At 44.4% G+C, this 21,003-nt stretch overlaps 1 protein-coding gene across 1 annotated transcript in view; it reads right to left on the reverse strand.

The window, feature by feature from the left end:
• Positions 1–4,924: 4,924 nt before the first annotated feature.
• The window catches only part of LOC120927202 (pancreatic secretory granule membrane major glycoprotein GP2-like), a 37,841-nt gene continuing 21,762 nt past the window's right edge, over positions 4,925–21,003 (reverse strand). The window contains exons 7-11 of the mRNA XM_040337715.1: positions 19,392–19,640; positions 18,430–18,586; positions 16,877–16,943; positions 10,104–10,136; positions 4,925–5,181 (exon numbers count right to left, since the gene is read on the reverse strand). Of these exons, the coding sequence (XP_040193649.1) occupies positions 5,114–5,181; positions 10,104–10,136; positions 16,877–16,943; positions 18,430–18,586; positions 19,392–19,640 (574 nt within the window). The 3' untranslated portion in view covers positions 4,925–5,113. The remainder of the gene's footprint in view (positions 5,182–10,103; positions 10,137–16,876; positions 16,944–18,429; positions 18,587–19,391; positions 19,641–21,003) is intronic.

The following is a 21,003-nucleotide window of genomic DNA, read 5'->3' on the forward strand; positions in this document are numbered from 1 at the left end:
AATAGTTTTTTCAGAAGTAGTGCCAAAGCTAAGGTGGTTGGAAGAAGGATGAATAGGGCAATTGAAAAATTTCTTTCAGATACATAGACCTGGAAGGTGGCTGTTCTGGTTTATATAGAGATGATGGAATACACCTGACTGACATAGGGTTGGATATTTTTTATATGGATCTACAAAGTTGTATTGAGCAGGCAGCGGTACGGGGTTGTTGTGACAGGTGGGTTTCCTGTCATCTGGGAAGTTAAGTTTTATTTATTTAAAGGAGTTGTAAAGGAAAATGTTTTTTTACCTTAATGCAATCTATGCATTAAGGTGAAAAAACTTCAGTGTATACCGGCCCCCCCCCAGCCCCAGTTTTACTTATCTGGCCCGTCGAAAGTCCCGCGTGCGGTCCCGAGATCCTCTTTGCCGCTGACCTGGCCGCTGATTGGCTAGAACCTGTGGATTGAGAGCAGCGCAGCTATTGGCTGGTGCTGCTGTCAATCGCATCCAGTGACGCGGCGCGCCGAAGGGCGGGCCCGAGTGATACACTGACTAACACTTTAAGTTACAGCTTGAGCCGTGGTGGCTAAGCTGTTTTGAGTGTGTAAAATACTTACAACGTTATTATTTATTCAAAATATATTATTTTAAACCAACAATAAATGGCTGTGGCCAGCTATTATCCAAACTCTTGTATCGGGGGTATGCTCTGTTTTGGTAAGCTACCTTCCTGTCTGTTGTCCCATGTGTTAGACCAGTAGAAGGAGCCGTGTGTTCCGAGCGCGTAGCCTATTTTCCTGTCCTTCCCTCCATGCCTGGTAGCTTGGATCCCCTGCACTTCCTGTTTGGATTCAGTGTCCTGTTCAGCTTTCTAACACCATCTGGATGCTGGGATACACCGGACAGCAGGCCCTCCTCGAGAAGGATGTTTTTATTACAGATATGCTTATGATTTCTTCAGTCCTGTAAGTGCAATACCTTGTGCATTAAACAATTTTTTTTTAACATACTACACTTAGGTGCACCTCCCTCCCTTCCTCATTTCACATCTCCCACAAAAAAGGGAGGCAGCCTTTCAAGAAGTTCAAGTTCATAGCTGTGCTCCAAGTCCTAAGCATTTGGTCACATTAACAATTATGCTGGCTTTTTTAAGACACAATGGGCCAGATTCACAAAAGAGATACGACGGCGTATCTCCTGATACGTCGTCGTATCTCTGAGATCCGCCCGTTGTAACTATGCGCCTGATTCATAGAATCAGGTTACGCATAGTTCTCACAAAGATCTGACAGGTGTAATTGACTTACACCGTCGGATCTTTGGCTGCAATTCTAGGCCGGCCGCTAGGTGGCGATTCCATTGCGGTCGGAGTAGAATATGCAAATGACTAGTTACGCTGATTCACGAACGTACGCTTAGCCCGTCGCTCTAAATTTACGTTGTTTCCGTTGAGATACACGGCGTAAAACTAAGGCTGCCCTCTAGGTGGTCTAGCCAATGTTAAGTATGGCCGTCGTTCCCGCGTCGAAATGGTGCCCGCCCCATTTGAATTAGGCGGGCTTGCACCGGGCGGATTTACGATACGCCGCCGCAAGTTTACAGGCAAGTGCTTTGTGAATCAGGCACTTACGCTGTAAACTGCGGCGGTGTAACGTAAATGGGATACGTTACGCCGCCACAGCGCAGCCAGATTCTATGTGAATCTGGCCCAATATTTGCAATAAGAGTCGGTTCACACAGAACCCTCCCCCCCTCCGGTGTCACATTTGACACCTTTCAGGGGGGATGGGGGTGCAGATACCTGTCTAAAGACAGGTATTTGCACCCACTTCCGGCCAAACTGCGGGCAGAACATCACCTCCCGTCCTCCCCCCGTTGTGCCCTCGGAACACTCGGCTCCTAGAGCACAGCGGGAGCCAATCAGCGGCGCAGCGCAACTCGCGCATGCGCCGTAGGGAACCGGGTAGTGAAGCCGGAGCGCTTCACTTCCTCGTTCCCTCACTGAGGATGGCAGGGGGAGCAGCAGAGTGACGAGCGATCGCTCGTCCTCTGCTGCGGACGGCGCTGGACTCCAGGACAGGTAAGTGTCCTAATATTAAAAGTCAGCAGCTGTAGTATTTGTAGCTGCTGGCTTTTAATATTTTTTTTTTTTTTTAGTGGCACATCCGCTTTAAGACAGTGATCATACTTCTGAGGCAACTTCCATTGAAATCAATGGGTACAAGTTGCCTACAAGTCGGATTGAAGTAGTACAGGAACCTTTTCTGAAGTCGGAGCGACTACAGTAGTGTACATTAAGACGGCTCCATTCACTTCCATTCATTTTCTCAACCGAGCGACTTGGGACGACTTGGGGAGACTTCAAGTCGGATCCCAGGTCGCCCCAGTGTGAACCGGCTCTTAAGGGAAATGTTTTATACCCTGTGTTAGCTTTTTCAAATCATTGTGTTTGTGGTGAGACGTTACCACAAGCTCACACCCCAGTTGATCAGAGATAAATGTTCTGCTCATTATATTTGTAGGCTCCTTGGATCAACTTTACAGCAATTTCAAAAGAACATTACTGTATTAAAGTAAATTAAACGCCGTCATATCCATTTATTCTTTAGTGCAACAAATTTACCAGTCCGTCCGAGATGCAAATACTCCAGCGCCTTTCATTCAGGAAGGAGCTAAATCGCACTCCAGTTAATTGCCCTGAAATGTATTTAAATGAAATTCAGAAGGCCCAGAGTTGGCTCCTCCAATCTCCAACATAATACTAAATGTTTTCCTATTGAAGGTAGCCCAGTGCAGAAAAGTGATGGAAGAAGACGTTTTTATTACATTTATTTTGGTGAATTTAATAAATTGGTGAAGTTGGGAAGAAGTATCTTAGACAGAGTTAGGCAGGGTAAACAATAAATTTTGAAATACAAATTGGAGAATGAGGGCACCAACCTCGTGTAGCATGACAAGCATTTATTAGTAAAACACATACAATTGAACTTACAGTGATTTAAAGATCGTCTGTCACTGGTGGCATTCTTTTTACCAAGAGGAGTACAATCTGTCTTATCTCACTTCAATACTTCAATTGTTTCTGAAATATTTCATTTCTACCTCTGTGGACTCCATCTGACAACTGTGTGGGCTCTGGGTTGGTCAGGACAGCGCTGTGTCAATTTACACTCTCAGAAATCTAAATCTGGTTAACTGTTAATATTGAACACCACTATGGTGGGACCCTGTATCCCTCAGTGGTTGGAGAAGTGGGTGCCACAGCACCTCCTCCCTGTTGCACCCTCTATGTCACGCAGAAGCAAAGGATAAGCATTTCCTTTTAACTGTTGATGCGATTTCATGCCCAATTCCTCTCACCTTAACGAAAAACCATCTTTTGACATATATTTGCCCCAGAAGAAGAAAAAGCTATAATTTGGTAAAATTCAAAACATTTTCATTGTCTTCATCAAACCTATATGTCGACTGTTCAAAATGGTTGTCTTTCAATTGCATCTAATAATATAAAAAACTATTGTATGCACTATTTTAAACTGCTTTATTAAAATATACTTGTTATATGTACTTCTCAAGTTGTGGATGCCCTAAAAAGTCCCATTTAGAGGGGTTTGTAGTTTTTACTAGGAAAAAGAAGGGTTCTACTCAGCCACTGATATACACTTCTTTCTTCAGAACAGTACATTTTATTGTGTTTCACTAATAAATCCGTGTCATACTACACAATGTTAGTGCACTCTTTCTCTACTTTGCATTTTCAGAGATAGCAACATACTTGTCTACATCGAATGTATAATAATTACACTAGACTTCAACCTCTCCAATACTACCATTTGGGGAACTGCTAGCATGAAACTTTGTGTTGCTATGTGCATAGGCCAAGTGTTTTGAAAGGAAGTTATTTTTTGGAGGGCCCTCATAATGCTTAATGGTACATGGTAGAATCCATGGGCCAAATCTTCAAAGGAGATACGCAGGCGGAACTGCTGTTCAGACTGCGTATCCCTGTGCTTAACTTTGGAAACGATCCTCAAAAGGATTTTTTCCAAAGTTAGGCAGAAGATCTGTAAGACACTTACACTGTCAGATCTTAAGATGCAGTACCGCATCCGCCGCTGGGGGCATTTCGAGTCTAAATGCCGCCTAGCGTATGCAAATGAGTACTTAAGCAGATCCACAAAGCTTTTAAGCTTTGTGTTTTCTGCGTAAGTTACGATTTGCTTGCGCAAAATTAGGGCTGGTTTTACAATGTGTAAAAAGTTAGTACACCATGTAAAACCAGACCTTTTTTTCGATCGCCGCGTTTTTTTTTTGAATTTTGATTTTTTTTTTTTGGCCCGTCGCAACTTTATTGTCCCATCGCAATCCACAAAGCCCGGCGTAAATTACGTTCGCGCGCTGCCCGTCGGGAAAAATGATGTCACACGCATGCGCAGTACGTCCGGCGCGGGAGCGCGCCTCATTTGAATAGGAATCGCCCCCTCGAGCAGACGACCGCCTTGCGACGGAGGCACTTAGGTTACACGGCGTGTAATTTCTAGGTAAGTGCTTTGTGGATCGGGCACTTAGGTAGAAATTTAACGCCTGTGTAACTTAACTGCTGAAAGTTAAGTTAGGCAGCGTTTTTGAGAATTTGGCCCCATATTACTACAAAAATACCAGCCTTTAAGCCTAGAGTGCTGTAAGGTTAACGGAAAACATTTTTTACATTAAAAGAAAATACATTAAAATATGCAAGCTAGTAGACAGCAAAAACATCAGCACTTACTGTGTCATAAAGCAAGGTGAATCAAATTTTAAGGATAAAAAATCATGGCATATACATTCAATAAAAGCATATCCTTGGAATATGATCTTGCCAATTTTCCATGAAAAATATTTAAATTACATTTATTTACATGCAAGGTTTATATTATAAATGTTGTATACATGACTTTGGCCATTTTTGAAGCCTTGTGAAATCTTTTTATTTGCTCACAGAAGTACAATAAATACAGTTTTATCTCATACATATAATGTTGCATCAGAGCCTACAAAGTGTAGAAGGCAACCTCATGTGGCCGTGCAAGTGATCAGCTGGTTCAGGAAAAAGAAAATGGACCCTCTTCTTGGCAACCTAGTATTCTAGTACTCAAAACTCAGACATCAGCAGTATCCAAGTTGTCAGAAGGCTAGCCATGAGTATGGTTAGAGACAGACCTGCAGACAGAAGGATATTGTCAACCAAATCATGGGGTTCAGACACATTTTATGTACAAGTGTTCTCAATACTTATAATACTACAATAGAAAGGTGCATTACGCGTTACTTGTTTTGGTAACGCGTAATTGAAGCCCCATTCTATTAAAAGAAGTGAAAAAGAATAGGAGAGACTGGCCACATAGTCTTTTACTTCAAGTGTATCTATAGCCAAACTTTATTTGTTTTGGATAGAGTGGGGAAGCGTTAAAAACCCCACCAGATAATTTTTTAGTGTCGGTGTACCACTGGAGAAATTTCCTTTCCCAGAGATGCAACAAGAGCGTAAAAGAAAATCAGGCAGGTCCTTGGATGAAATAGTTGCTGGCAGATAAAAAGCAGATCATATAATCAGATTGTATAGTGTATGGTCAGCTTTAGACAGATTGCCCCGTACCTTGTTTTCTAGGGACAACTCAAAAAATTTGGATTTGCCCTCATTTTCTTTCTAGTGACAGAGGCCATAACCTTGCCCCACTCTTTTGATAATATAAAAAATATATATATTGCCTATAGATACACTTTAACATAACGCCGATATACGTTGGCAGAATGGCACAGGCACGTGCCTTTAAGAGCCCAACCGTGGGGCGCGCTCGCGACCTAGTCTGAAGCTCCGTGACCACGCCCACGGACCCGATCACCGCCAGTGTCCCGCGATCGGGTCACAGGAGCTTAAGAACGGGGAGAGGTGAGTGTAAAAACACCTTCCCCGTTCTTCTCTGTGGCAGTGTCACTGATCGTCTGTTCCCTGATATAGGGAACGACGATCGATGACATCACACCTACAGCCACGCCCCCCTACAATACGAATAACTCCCTTAAGGCACACTTAACCCCTTAGTGCCCCCTAGTGGTTAACTCATTCACTGCCATTGTCATTTTCACGGTAATCAGTGCATTTTTATAGCACTTTTCGCTGTGAAAATGACAATGGTCCTAAAAATGTGTCAAAAGTGTCCGATGTGTCCGCCATAATGTCGCAGTCACGAAAAAATTGCTGATCGCCGTCAATAAAAAAAAAATATTAATAAATATGCCATAAAACTATCCCCTATTTTGTAAACGCTATAACTTTAGCGTAACCAATCAATAAACGATTATTGCGATTTATTTTTTACCAAAAATAAGTAGAAGAATGTGTATCAGCCTAAACTGAGGAAAACATTTTTTTTCTTTTTTGGGGATATTTATTATAGCAAAAAGTAAAAAATATTGATTTTTTTTCAAAATTGTCGCTCTATTTTTGTTTAAAACACAAAAAATAAAAAACACAGAGGTGATCAAATACCACCAAAAGAAAGCCCTATTTGTGGGAAAAAAAGGACGACAATTTTGTTTGAGAGCCACGTCGCACGACCCCGCAATTGTCAGTTAAAGCGACGCAGTGCCGAATCGCAAAAAGGGGCAAGGTCCTTAACCTGCATAATGCTCTGGGTCTTAAGTGGTTAAAAAAATAATAAATATATGCAATTTTTTTGCAGGTAAAACAATGTGCATTTATTTATTTATTTATTCAGAGCCTGTAAAGCATTGCACCAGCGATCTATTGCCATGCAGGTCTCCTGCAGATCTGTCAGTGTATCTGTGTGCCCATACATCCCGTACGGGCAAGTAGATACATTGGCAGGAAGGATCAATGAACTACCATGGCACTCCACAGCGCCGTGGTAGTTAATTGAAAACCACAAGCTGACAGCCGCAAAGGATGTCGGGGGTGGAAAGTTCATTCACACAGAGCTGTGTGAATGATTGACGCAGCCATCTGACAGCTGCTGCAGCATTGGGAACTTATTACATGTTCCACCCTAAAAACAGCTGTATTTACTGTGGTATAGGCCGTCCTAAAAAAAAGACCCATTTTTGCTAAATAAAGTGACACTAAACTGTTTAAGAAAATATGTATTCTTACTCTCATTCTCCTCCAAATCTTCAAATATCATTTTTTTTCCAGATATGATCTGACTTCCTTTCTTAGACAGTTGCTACTTTCATTCTCTATGGTCCCACTGTATGTAGGAATGTACCCACCCTCTCTTGCTCCCTCCTGAGATGGGAGATTATGGGATTTGTCGTGTACATACAGTAGTGCACATGACTGTAACTAACATGCACTGCTCATTCCAAACAAACGTTGAGAAGAAAATTATACATTTGAAAGCTCAAGGAGGAGGTTACAAGGAGGCAGAAAAACACAGTAAAAAAAATATTTTGTGTAAAATAGATTACAATCCCATTAAGCAGTGGATGTATATGGATTGTTTTTGGAGACTAAGGATATTTTTTAGTGTAATTTTAAAGTGGTTATGAAGGTTGTTGGATTTAACTGACGGCAGCAGGAGCCAATTGCTTTCACTGCTCCCAGCCAAGTTTGAGAAGGGCGAGAATACATGAAGACAGACACAGTGCTGGATTGATACAGCGGAGCGATATGTCACTGGCTGTATTCACTGGACACAGCCGATGACTAATCAGTGTACCAGCTTGCTGCCAGTACCATGTGACCACTGTGACCAATCACAGCAGATCACGTGACAGTTTAAAAAAACGGATGGCATCCTTTCATGTCATCCATTGTGTACAATTGTGTTACTAGCTGTGATTCATCAATGTGATCACATGGTACAGACAGGGCCAATCATAGCTCATCTGTATGGCCTAGTACACACGAGAGGATTTATCCGCGGAAACGGTCGCGGATAAATCCTCTGGCGGATTTTGATCTCATGGTTGTGCTAACCATGAGATCAAAATCCCCGCGGAATTCCGTCCGCGGTGACGCGTCGCGCCGTCGTCGCGATGATGAAGCGGCGACGTGCGCGACACTGTGATATAAGGACTACGACGCATGCGAGGGATGGATTCGGACGGATTGATCCGGTGAGTCTGTATAGACCAGCGGATCAATCCGTTGGAATGGATTCCAGCGGATAGATTTCTTAGCATGTTAAGAAATTTTGATCCGCTGGAAATCCATCCCCGGGGAAAAAAATCTGCGGAAAAATATCCGCTGGATCGACCTCAATGCTCTGTCTAATTGGGCGACTAAGTGGCAGATGAGGTTTAATGTAGATAAATGTAAAGTTATGCACTTGGGGGCTAAGAATATGCATGCATCATACATACTAGGGGGAGTACAACTGGGGGGATCTGTAGTGGAGAAGGATCTGGGGGTTTTAGTTGATCATAAGCTCAATAATGGCATGCAATGCCAAGCTGTGGTTTCCAAAGCGAGCAAAGTCCTTTCTTGTATTAAGAGAGGTATGGACTCCAGAGACAGAGATATAATTTTGCCCCTGTACAAATCATTAGTAAGACCTCATCTGGAATATGCAGTTCAGTTTTGGGCACCAGTTCTCAAAAAGAACTGGAGAAAGTGCAGAGAAGGGCAACCAAACTGATAAGAGGCATGGAGGAGCTCAGCTATGAGGAAAGATTAGAGGAACTGAATTTATTCACTCTTGAGAAGAGGAGAATAAGGGGGGATATGATCAACATGTACAAATATATAAGAGGTCCATACAGTGAACTTGGTGTTGAGTTATTCACTTTACGGTCAACACTGAGGACAAGGGGGCACTCTTTACGTCTAGAGGAAAAGAGACTTCACCTCCAAATACGGAAAGGTTTTTTCACAGTAAGAGCTATGAAAATGTGGAACAGACTCCCTCCAGAGGTGGTTCTGGCCAGCTCAGTAGATTGCTTTAAGAAAGGCCTGGATTCTTTCCTAAATGTACAGAATATAACTGAGTACTAAGATTTGTAGGTAAAGTTGATTCAGGGTAAATCCGATTGCCTCTCGGGGGATCAGGAAGGAATTTTTCCCCCTGCTGTAGCAAATTGGATCATGCTCTGCTGGGGTTTTTTGCCTTCCTCTGGATCAACTGTGGGTATGGAGTTGGGTGTATAGGATTTTACTGTGTTTTTTATTTTGTTTTTTTATTTTTTGTGGTTGAACTGGATGGACTTGTGTCTTTTTTCAACCTGACTAACTATGTAACTATGTACACACCAGGGGATCTATCCGCTGAAACCGGTCCGCGGATCAATTCCAGCGGATCGATCCTCTCGTGTGTACGGGGCCTACCATGTGATTAGCTCTGGCCAATCACAACAAAACAAACTGAATGAATCCTTTTTATTCAGTAAAATGTTTGTTTATAGCAATGAAATTCACTTCTATAAGCAATCATAAAATGTAAAATAAAATAAAATCCAGATCACTTCCCCAAAGTAGTACAATGTTACCATGGTAACATTATATTTCCCTGGTCACAGTGTTAAAAAAATAGTAAAAAAAGAAAAAAAATGGATTGAAAAGTATAAAAAAAATTAAATCGATAGTATGTAAAAAAAAAAGCTGTGAATTGTTTTTGTTTTTAATTTCTTCACTTTCCAAAAAATTATAACAAAGAATTACAATTTCAAAAAATCCGCAATGCCTCTTACTAAATACATTAAACTGTCTACTTTCCAAAAAGGGGTCATTTGGGGTATATTTGTACTGTCCTGACATTTTTGGGCCTTAAGTACAGTACGTCAGTACATCAGGATTCATCAATTTTCAGATATATCCCATAGATTGTGGACTGAATAACTTTCCTACAGGCTAAATAATATACACTGATTTGGGTTATTTTCACCAAAGAAATGTAGCAGAATACATTTTGGCCTAAATTTATTAAAAACAATTATTTATTTGCAAAGGTGGATAAAAGATTACATATATAGGGGATGGGTCTCTGATAAGCAGCATGCATAACAACTGTTCTTTTGAAGATATATGTATTTATGTTGAATTGTTTAAAAATCACATGTGTGTTAAAGTCTACAACAATGTTTGAATTTTTTCAGAAAGCATATTTTCAAGTAGTTTTTCTTACCTTTGTGTGAGACAGCAGAACTATCCTCGGTATCTAAAGACAAAATAATAAAATATTTTTACCCATGTTGGTGTTCGCACAAATTAGAGCAACTAGGAACTAGATTATCCTAAAACCCAACATCAGTCACACTAAAAATAACAAAGCTGTTTCTACCCTTTTTACAATCTCTAACTTGTACCTAAAAATGTAAACCTAGTAATATGCAGCTAATCCTCAGTCCCACAATCTTCCTCCTCAGCAGTTCCGGTTGTGAAGACTGGTGTTCTAAAGCCACTTTTCATGTCATTCTCTGAACCAGTCTTATTTCAGCCCTTCTATCAAATACCAGCATGGCTGCACTGTATTCATAAAGTGTCCGCATAACCTTAAAGTGGATGTAAACCCCATTTTTTTGTTTTAAGGCTTGTACAGTATAGGATTTCATGTCATCTGTGACCAGTCTTGCCACAAAGAGTTAATCCAACTCTCAACAGTCCTTTTATCTTTTTTTCAGTGAGATAAAAACTGACAGAGAAATAGAAGTCAGCTTCTCCCCTTGCTGTGAGTGACAGGTGATTTACATATCTCATGCATGAGCCTGAGAGAGGCATTCTGTGTACTTCAGATCCCCTCCTCCTTTCTTCTCCAGCTCTCCCAAGATTTGGCTGCTCCACACCACAGCATGATTGGGCATGCTGAAGTCATGTGGTGACCTTTCTGGGTTTTGACTGAATGTTAGTGATCATAGCAGAAGTTCAGTGTAAGAAATATACAGAAGAAAATGCATGTTGACAAGGGGAGTGTAGAGGTGGGTGGGGAGTCTACTGACATCACGACTCCACCCATCGAGCTCAGGACAACAGACCCACCCACAGAATCTGCAGTTTTTCTATTTCTAGATAACCACTAAGGCAGTTTAGAAAGGGCGAGAGTGGGTTTACATACACTTTAACGGGAGGATGTGGCCACTGTTAAGGGTACTATTATTCCTCCCTGAAGACTAGAGACCAGCATGGAACTTTTGCAAAGGATGAGTATTACTGGGTATCCATACATTATTAGAGGGGGCTAGAGCCCGTTCAGGAGCTGGAAGGGGGTTTGGGGTGCAAGGCAGATTTTTTTTTTTTAAAGCAACCATATTTCAGGCTTACGTATAGTAGAACAAAAGCCATCAACCGAATAGGGGCCTATTTAGTATAAATCTAGCTGCTTTTTATTTCCCAACATTTGCAATGGTTTACTTTGCATTTCTGACCCCTACATTTGCAGTTATGAAGTAAGGTGTGGTCAGGAACATATTTGTGCAGCAAACTTGACAGATCTCCGTAAATAATTACATCAAGTCAAATCTATGTGCCTCAAACTGACAGGTCAGACAATAAAGTTTATATTTTGGTAACAATGCAATCTTTTTTGATGCTGTATCACATATGGCTACTTGCCAACCATAGAGTCCTAAAACATGAACCACCAAGATGTCTTCCATAGCTGTCCCCTTACTGGTCAGGGAGATTCTGCAACATTTCAACCAACCAGCCATAGAGGCAGGTGAGTGGTTTCTTTATCAATTTTGTTGCTGGAAAGCTTCCTCTATTGTCATTATCACTAAGGTAACATGGCCCCTTACAGTATAGTGTCTAGAGCTTGAAGTAAACATTTGAAAGTCAAGGGCAACACTCTAATGACGTCACTACTTGTGAAACTTTGGCAAGCTTACAGGGACACATACCGAAGGTGTACTTACTGGTATCATGCCAAAGTCTCTTCTTAAATTACACCAGTAATCCATAAAGCCTTTTTAAGCTTGCGGCAACTCTACATTGTTAACCTTTTTTATTTATGTATTGTATGAGACCTCCGTGTCCTGACCACACCTATTTCTACAATTAGAAAAATGTCTCTAATATTTGTACAATTAAAGGGGTTGTAGGGAATTTTTTTTTTCCCTAAATAGCTTCCTTTACCTTAGTGCAGTCCTCCTTCACTTACCTCATCCTTCCATTTTGCTTTTAAATGTCCTTATTTCTTCTGAGAAATCCTCACTTTCTGTTCTTCTGTCTGTAACTCACTACCGCAACGCAAGGCTTTCTTCCTGGTGTGGAGAAAGCCTCTTGAGGGGGGAGGGGGCGAGCAAGCAAGTCAGGACACTGTCTACTTTGCAGATAGAGAAAGGAGCTGTGTGTTAGTGGGCGTCCTGACCCTCCTGCTCGCCCCCTCAAGAGGCTTTTTCCACACCAGGAAGAAAGCCATGCATTACGGTGGTGAGTTACAGACAGAAGTACAGGAAGTGAGCATTTCTCAGAAGAAATAAGGACATTTAAAAGCAAAATTGAAGGATGAGGTAAGTGAAGGAGGACTGCACTAAGGTAAAGGAAGCTATTTAGGAAAAACTTTTCCTTTACAACCCCTTTAAGTCATAAAGGGTAAAACGCTTTAGAGGGGGGTGGTTCTAGGGCAGGGACTTCGGCTGAATAAAATACTCCACGCAGTGGTGTTATTCGATTATGGCATTTGGATTGCTATATTTACAGTACATGAAGCAGGAATGGGCTCCCTTGGTTGGCACCTGATATGCCAGGGGCTTGTCAGAAGGGATGAGTGGAGCATTTGAGCAGTACTGTTTTTTTAGATTCTTTTAATTTGGAGTAATCTTTGCTGTTTTTTTAAAACACAGTTGATATGAATCTGAGCAGCTTATTTAAGAAAACAATTGCCCATACTAACAGAAGACACGTCAGGAGTTTTAGCAATGTTAGCATTGCTACTCTATGTCTGGAATGTACTATAGACTTAATATATTAACTATGACCTAACTAGACTTAAATCTAGATAGGGTCAAAGCTACAACTCATACTGCTCACTCACCACCACTTACTATGCAAAGTGAATGTATATTTATCAAAGGAAACATTCATTTGCAAAAAGAGCAGTCACTATGGGCCATATCCACAAAAGAGATACTCCGGCGTAAGCCGTCGTATCTCTGGTTCTAACTTTGGAACTGATCCTCAGAAGCAGTTTTCCTAAGTTAGGCAGAAGATCCGACATCTGTAAGGGACTTACACTGCCGGATCTTAGGATGCAGTACCGCATCCGCCACTGGGGGCATTTCGAGTCGAAATGCCTCTGCTAGTATGCAAATTAGCACTTAGGGCGATCCTCAAAGCTTTTGTGCCTAGTTTTTTCGCCGTAAGTGTGAGTTTGCCTGGTGTAAAACTAGGGCTGCTTTTACAAAGTGTAAAGTTAGTCACACCTTGTAAAGGCCCATTCAAGCGACGGCATTTGGTATGCATTCCCGAGGGAGAACTCCACGGCAATTTGTAAATTCCAAACCGGCATGGGTTCCCCCCCAGGAGCATACCAGGCCCTTAGGTCTGTTATGGGTTGTAAGGAGACCCCCCCTCCGCCGAAAAATCGACGTAGGGGGTCCCCCTACAATCCATACCAGACCCGTATCCAAAGCACGCTACCCGGCCGGTCAGGAATGGGAGTGGGGACGAGCGAGCGTCCCCCCCCCTCCTGAGCCGTGCCAGGCCGCATGCCCTCAACATGGGGGGGTTGGGTGCTCTGGGGCAGGGGGGCGCACTGCGGGCCCCCCCACCCCAGAGCACCCTGTCCCCATGTTGATGAGGACAGGACCTCTTCCCGACAACCCTTGCCGTTGGTTGTCGGGGTATGCGGGCGGGGGCTTATCGGAATCTGGGAGTCCCCTTTAATAAGGGGGCCCCCAGATACCGGCCCCCCACCCTAAGTGAATGGATATGGGGTACATCGTACCCCTATCCATTCACCTGTAGGCCAAAAGTAAAAGTTAATAAACACACAACACAAGGCTTTTTAAAATAATTTATTATTCTGCTCCGGATGCCCCCCCTGTCTTCGTTATTAGCTCAATTACCAGGGGGGGCTTCTTCTTCCACTCTCCGGGGGTCTTCTCCGCTCTCCGGGGGGGTTTCTTCTTCCGCTCTCCGGGGGGGCTTCTCCGGACTCCGGGGGGCTTCTTCCATCTTCTCCCCTCTTCCGCTGTTGACTCGGCGAACCCCGGTTCTTCTGCAGCTCTCCGGTGCCTTCTTCTTCAGCGCTGGCTGCCTGCTATGTTTGTGTGTTAGCTCGATTTCAAACAGGCAGCCAGCGCGGTCTTCTGTGGCGTCATCTTCTCTTCTGTTCTTCTCCCCTCTTCCGATGTTGACTCGTCGCCTGTTGTCGCTGTAATGATGGAAGCGCGCCTTGCATCACATTTATATAGGCATCACCGTCCCATCATGCTCCGGCAGGTACCCACGTGGTGGGTGCACGTGGGTAGGCACCCACCACGTGGGTACCTACCGGAGCATGATGGGACGGTGATGCCTATATAAATGTGATGCAAGGCGCGCTTCCATCATTACAGCGACAACAGGCGACGAGGCAACATCGGAAGAAAGGAAGAGAAGACCCTGACGCCACAGAAGACCGCGCTGGCTGCCTGTTTGAAATCGAGCTAACACACAAACATAGCAGGCAGCCAGCGCTGAAGAAGAAGGCACCGGAGAGCTGCAGAAGAACCGGGGTTCGCCGAGTCAACAGCGGAAGAGGGGAGAAGATGGAAGAAGCCCCCCGGAGTCCGGAGAAGCCCCCCCCCGGAGAGCGGAAGAAGAAATCCCCCCCGGAGAGCGGAGAAGACCCCCGGAGAGTGGAAGAAGACCCCCGGAGAGTGGAAGAAGACCCCCGGAGAGTGGAAGAAGACCCCCGGAGAGTGGAAGAAGAAGCCCCCCTGGTAATTGAGCTAATAACGAAGACAGGGGGGGCATCCGGAGCAGAATAATAAATTATTTTAAAAAGCCTTGTGTTGTGTGTTTACTACATTTTACTTTTTGCCTACAGGTGAATGGGTAGGGGTACGATGTACCCCATATCCATTCACTTAGGGTGGGGGGCCGGTATCTGGGGGCCCCCTTATTAAAGGGGACTCCCAGATTCCGATAAGCCCCCGCCCGCATACCCCGACAACCAACGGCAAGGGTTGTCGGGAAGAGGTCCTGTCCTCATCAACATGGGGACAGGGTGCTCTGGGGTGGGGGGGCCCGCAGTGCGCCCCCCTGCCCCAGAGCACCCAACCCCCCCATGTTGAGGGCATGCGGCCTGGCACGGCTCAGGAGGGGGGGGGACGCTCGCTCGTCCCCACTCCCATTCCTGACCGGCCGGGTAGCGTGCTTTGGATACGGGTCTGGTATGGATTGTAGGGGGACCCCCTACGTCGATTTTTCGGCGGAGGGGGGGTCTCCTTACAACCCATAACAGACCTAAGGGCCTGGTATGCTCCTGGGGGGGGGAACCCATGCCGGTTTTTTCGTTGAAAATTGGCATGGAGTTCTCCCTCTCAGGAATGCATGCTGAGCGACGCTGTCATTTTTTGTTTTAATTATTTGTTTTCCCGGCGCGTCTTTTTTTCACCCGTCGCAACTTTAGTGTCCCGTCGCAATCCACAAAGCCGCCCGGCGTCAATTACGTTCGCGCGATGCACGTCGGGAAAATGACGTCACACGCATGCGCAGTACGGCCGGCGCGGGAGCGCGCCTCATTTAAATTGTAAACGGCCCCCGGAGAGGAGGAACGCCTTACGACGGCGGCACTTAACTTACACGGCTTGAAATTTTTACGTAAGTGCTTTGTGGATCAGGCACTTAGGTAAAAACTTTAAGTCAGTGTAACTTAACTGCTGAAAGTTAAGTTACGCCGCCTGGCTGAGGATTTGGCCCTATTTCTTTAGTAAACCAACACCAATGCATCAATAACCCTGATTACAATCTATAAAGTTTAAAGTTATGAAGACCTTAGAGCCATGGTGCCCAACCTGTTGCCCGAGGGCTGCATGCGGCCCTTTAGTATAATATGTATGGCCCTCGGACCTCAGCAATCTGTGGTGGGAACATTAGGGTAATAGCATTGATCTCTGCTAGCCTTGTGTAACATTTTCCCAGTTTCATATTATCTTCTAGACTACAGCATATCCCCATATACATGTAGTATATTGACATTAAAGCGGGGGTTCACCCAAAAATAAATTTTTAACATTAAATTCAGCCGAGTTGTCCTAATGACAATCGGCTGTTTTTTTTTCCCCCCCCCCGTACATACCTTATTTCACCGCCGCTTCCGGGTATGTTTTCTGCGGGACTGGGCATTCCTATCTGATTGACAGGCTTCCGACCATCGCATACTGAGTTGCCGAAAGAAGCCGAATGCCGGTGCGGCTCTATACGGCGCCTGCGCACCGCTGTTCGGCTTCTTTCGGCAACTCGTGACGCGTAGTATGCGACGGTCGGAAGCCTGTCAATCAGATAGGAACGCCCAGTCCCGCAGAAGACATATCCGGAAGCGGCGGTAAAATAAGGTATGTACGGGAAAAAATAAAACAGCCGATTGTCATTAGGACAACTCGGCTGAATGTAATGTTAAAAATTCATTTTTTGGGTGAACCTCCACTTTAATTTCCTCTATTAAGTGTACAGTTTCTGACAGTCCTCTGAAACATTACATATATTGAACATTATGTGTGGCCCTTTGATGATGTCAGGGGCTGCATTTGAGGCCCCCTTTTGCTCATAAGTTGACAGGCACCACCTTAGTGGCTTGAAAAAAATACAAATGTCAGTAAAGCTCTTACGTCAGAAGCAAAGGTATGTAATGTGTTTCCAGAGAGCCTGTCCAGACTATCCTATATATAATGAACATCAATAGGCAAGTTGGGAAAAAAAAATCATGAACAGAAAAGTATTTCTTAATGTATGTTTGACTAAATAAATACTTACCAACAAAAGAGAAAGGGCCCAGAGAGAACTGTTGAATATCTTCAGAAACATCACGGGAAGATCCGCACTGCAGGGAACAACAACAAAAATGTAAAGATGTTGCTAATGTAGCACCCTCCTAGTTTAGATGCTAGGATGTAATTTGCTCTTCCGCCGAACGGTGGGGCTAGAGGCAAATCTATCTTCAGCAGGTCTGCTCAACAGAATGCTGCAATTCATTGGTTAGGGATGTTACTGTGTTATGGTTCTGTTGACTTTGCTTGGACTCCTCCCAGCCTTCTAGAAACTAGTAGAGCTTTGTGGAACATGGGTGGGAGTTAAGCAAATAGGCAGCATGAGTATGTAGCAGTCCCAGCCAATTACAGGGGAGGTGACCCTGGGCCTGCTGGAATTGGCCTATATATTCAGAGAACATGTGATCTCTGCGTCTTTCCCTGCCCATGTGGTTGAGTGCCCAGCCAGTTATGAGGCAGGCCTACCACCCATGGTACTTGCTGCTATGCAGCCTCAGGTGGTTGACCTGAGAGCCTGAAGTTAAAGTAAAGGAGTGACCCTGGTGCTCCTGAAGAGCTGACTAAGGGGGGGGGGGCTGTGCCTGAGAGGATCTGTTTGCAACTTCAGTGAGTACAAACCAATGATCCAAGAGCCTGCTCTTTTTGGCTACCCCTCTGTGTTAGTACAGTCAGCCAAGGGTCCAACAAAAAAGGGATTGCTGGCTAGTGATCTGAAGAGCTTGCACATCTGCTGTTACTGCATGGGACTTTGCTTGGTTCTACAATTTTTGGACTGAGCAGTCTGCTGTAACTAGCTTGCACCTGAAGAGCTCTGTCTACCTGTCCTACTTTACAAAAGACTTTGCTAATGCCATTGATTTCTGCATTGCTACATACTGTAGTAAAAGTTTGCCATCTGCTACCAGCGAGGGACTTCAACTACTACTCAATTCTAGATCAGCTAGAGTCCTCAAGTTGTGTATAGTTTGTATTCCATTGTATCCTACTAAAATCCCCTACCCTATCCAAATTTCTTCAAAAAATAAAATACAAAAACTACACCCCTAGACTGGTCATTGACTACATCAAGCCTAAGGCCCGTACACACGACCGAGTTTCTCGGCAGAATTCAGCCAGAAACTCGATCGGAGCCGTATTCTGCCGAGAAACCCGGTGGTGTGTACACTTTTGGCCGAGGAAGCCGACGAGGATCTCGTCGGGCCAACTAGAGAACATGTTCTCTATTTCCTCGTTAGTCAATGAGGAAACTTGGCTCGCCGAGATCCTCGGCGGCTTCACAAGGAACTCGACGAGCAAAACGATGTGTTTTGCTCGTCGAGTTCCTCGGACGTGTGTACGGGGCCTGAGTGTATGTGTGCCTGGCTGCAGAAAATACCATACACCTGGCTGCCAGTGAAGAAGTGAGGACTGTCAGTGTAATACTCAAGCAGCTCCTACGGGGTTAGCGCTACACTAATAAAGGAAAGGCGTATTTTTAAAATTCATATCAAATGGATATGGAGTGATAATATATCAATAATAAATACAAAGAACACTTACTGATGCGCATGTTCCAGATCCTTTGTTACACAGACGAGCATTACAGAAAATGTAGACAGAGTCATAATTCTTGAAGGAAAAGGAGGATATGCTGAAGCGAACCTCACTGGAATTTCCATTTCCTATCAGTTGGACACCAACTTGTCCTGTAGTACAGCTGAAAAAAATAGGACAAAAAGATGTGAAAAACTGGGTGGGCCATATTCACGTAGATTTGAGGCGGGCGTAGCGTAAGCCATTTACACTACGCCGCCCCAACTTACAGGAGCAAGTGCTGTATTCCCCAAACACTTGCTCCGTAGTTTGGGGCGGCGTAGTGTAATTGGCCCGGCGTATCCCCGCGTATTTCAAAGGGGGCGGTTAAATTAAGCGCGCCCCCGTTTCGAACGAACTTCGCATGCGCCGGGCTAAAAATAGCCCAGTGCGCATGCTCCAGTTCTCGGCGGAAAACGTCAATGACGCCAACGTGTGCGTCATTGGCGTAAAGTCGTATTCAAGAACGACTTAGGAAAACGACGTACCCGATGGGAAAAGACGACGCGGACCCGACGCCATACTTAACATGGCATACGTGGGACTGGCGTAAGGTTACCCCTCATATAGCAGGGGTAACCTTACGCTTATGCAAACGACGTAAGCGACGGTTACGCAACGCGATTTCGTTCGGGAATCGGCGTATCAGGCTCATTTGCATAAACAAATGAGACCTGAACGTAAACGCCACCTAGCGGCCGGCGGCGAATTACATTTAAGATCCGACAGTGTAAGTGACTTACACATGTCGGATCTTCAGCGTATCTATGCGAAAATGATTCTAGGAATCACTCTCATAGATACGCGGGTCAAAAAAGAGAGATACGACGGAGTTTCCTGAGATACTCCGTAACTCTACTCAGAATATGGCCCAGAGTTTTTAAATGGTCTTCCTTAGAACCTGCCATGATATATTTATTCTGACTTACCCTCCTTGAATCAGCTGAACTTTGATGGCGCCAGAACCATCAGGGGTTGGGGTAGCAAAGCATTGCTCAATCCGCAAAACAAAAATAGGGTCAGGGAACTGGGTACTCATCCCAAAATAAAGAGTTGATCCTATAGGCATGTTTTCTTGTTGTGATTCTTGCACCGGCACAGAATATGATGGGTTGGTATAGGCTGCCATTGATGTGAGGGCACTGCTACTAGAGCCTCCAGAGTTCAGATTCTGTGTGCTGTAAAAGGAAGAAAAAGCTGTTTAAAAGCCTGTTCCTTGTTATCAGTCACAGTAATATCAAAATACAATGTTGTACTGTTTGTAATGTAAAATTTGCACTGAATGAAATCAAACCTACAGTATATTTGTGTATATGTAAATGTCATTGCCCTGCTTCTCTTGTGAGTCACAGGAGTGTACTTAGTTCTGCACTTCTGTGACCCAGATTCAGCCAACAGTGGACTAAAATCTACTGTTGGCTGATGTCACTTTGACCCCTTTCACACTGAGGAGTTTTTCAGGCGGTATAACGCTAAAAATTGCGCCTAAATACCGCCTGAAAAACTCCTGCCCAGCATACTCAATGTGAAAGCCAGAGGGCTTTCACACTGAGGCGATGCACTGGCAGGAGAGAAAAAAATCTCCTGCAGGCACCTTTTTTAGAGCGGTGAGAGGAGCGGTATGTATACCGCTCCTTCCCATTTAAAACAATGGGAAACCGCGGTAATACCGCCCGCAATGCGCCTCTACAGAGGCACATTGCGGGCAGTATTAACCCTTTATCGGCCGCTAGTGGGGGTTAATACCGCACCGCTAACAGCCGAATCCCGCGGAAATTCCTATGGTATAGCGGCGCTATACCGCCACTGCGCCTCCCGTCCCAGTGTGAAAGGGGCCTTAACTAGTCCTGACTGGAGGGATCCTGACTTTAATGTCGGGATCTACCCAGGTGCCTGACCGGTAGCTGGCTCAGCCTCTCAGCATCTCGTAGTCCATAGTACATCTTGGGAGCAAACAAGAGAAAGTGGTTATGTTCCTACATACAGTGGAACCATGGAGAAGAAACATAGGCACCCTCTAACAGGAAGTCAAAACACATCAACAGGAAAAGGAATATTAATATTTGGAGGAGGCTGAGAGTTGAAGGTATGTTTGTGAGTTAAAAATACATACTTAGAGGGTAATTGCACTTTTGTAGGAAATAAAAAAAAAATATATATATAGTGTAAATGCTACACAAATCGTATTGTAATTGAATGTTTAAAAATGTCCTTTCCTTTCCCTGTTAAAAATTGTCCTTTCCTTTTCTGCAGTGCTATAAATTTCTGTAAAATGCAGGGGCAGCCCATCCATTAAAGGCACACAGGCGTTGCCCCTCTTATCCATTGATGCCCCCCCCCCCCCCATCCATGTGTCCCAATGGGGAGTGGGTGTTTTTTTGAAGCACCTGATTAGAGTCAGAGGGTCTATTAGGCATCAAAATAGGTTGTGCTCGGGGGGCAGAGAATGCGAACGGAGCCCACCCAGGTGTGTTACAACAATGAATGAATATTCGCTATTGTAACACTGATCTTCCTCCTGGCCAATTAGGAAGCAAGTTT

The sequence above is a fragment of the Rana temporaria genome, chromosome 2, assembly GCF_905171775.1.
Source record: "Rana temporaria chromosome 2, aRanTem1.1, whole genome shotgun sequence".
Classification (NCBI taxonomy): domain Eukaryota; kingdom Metazoa; phylum Chordata; class Amphibia; order Anura; family Ranidae; genus Rana; species Rana temporaria.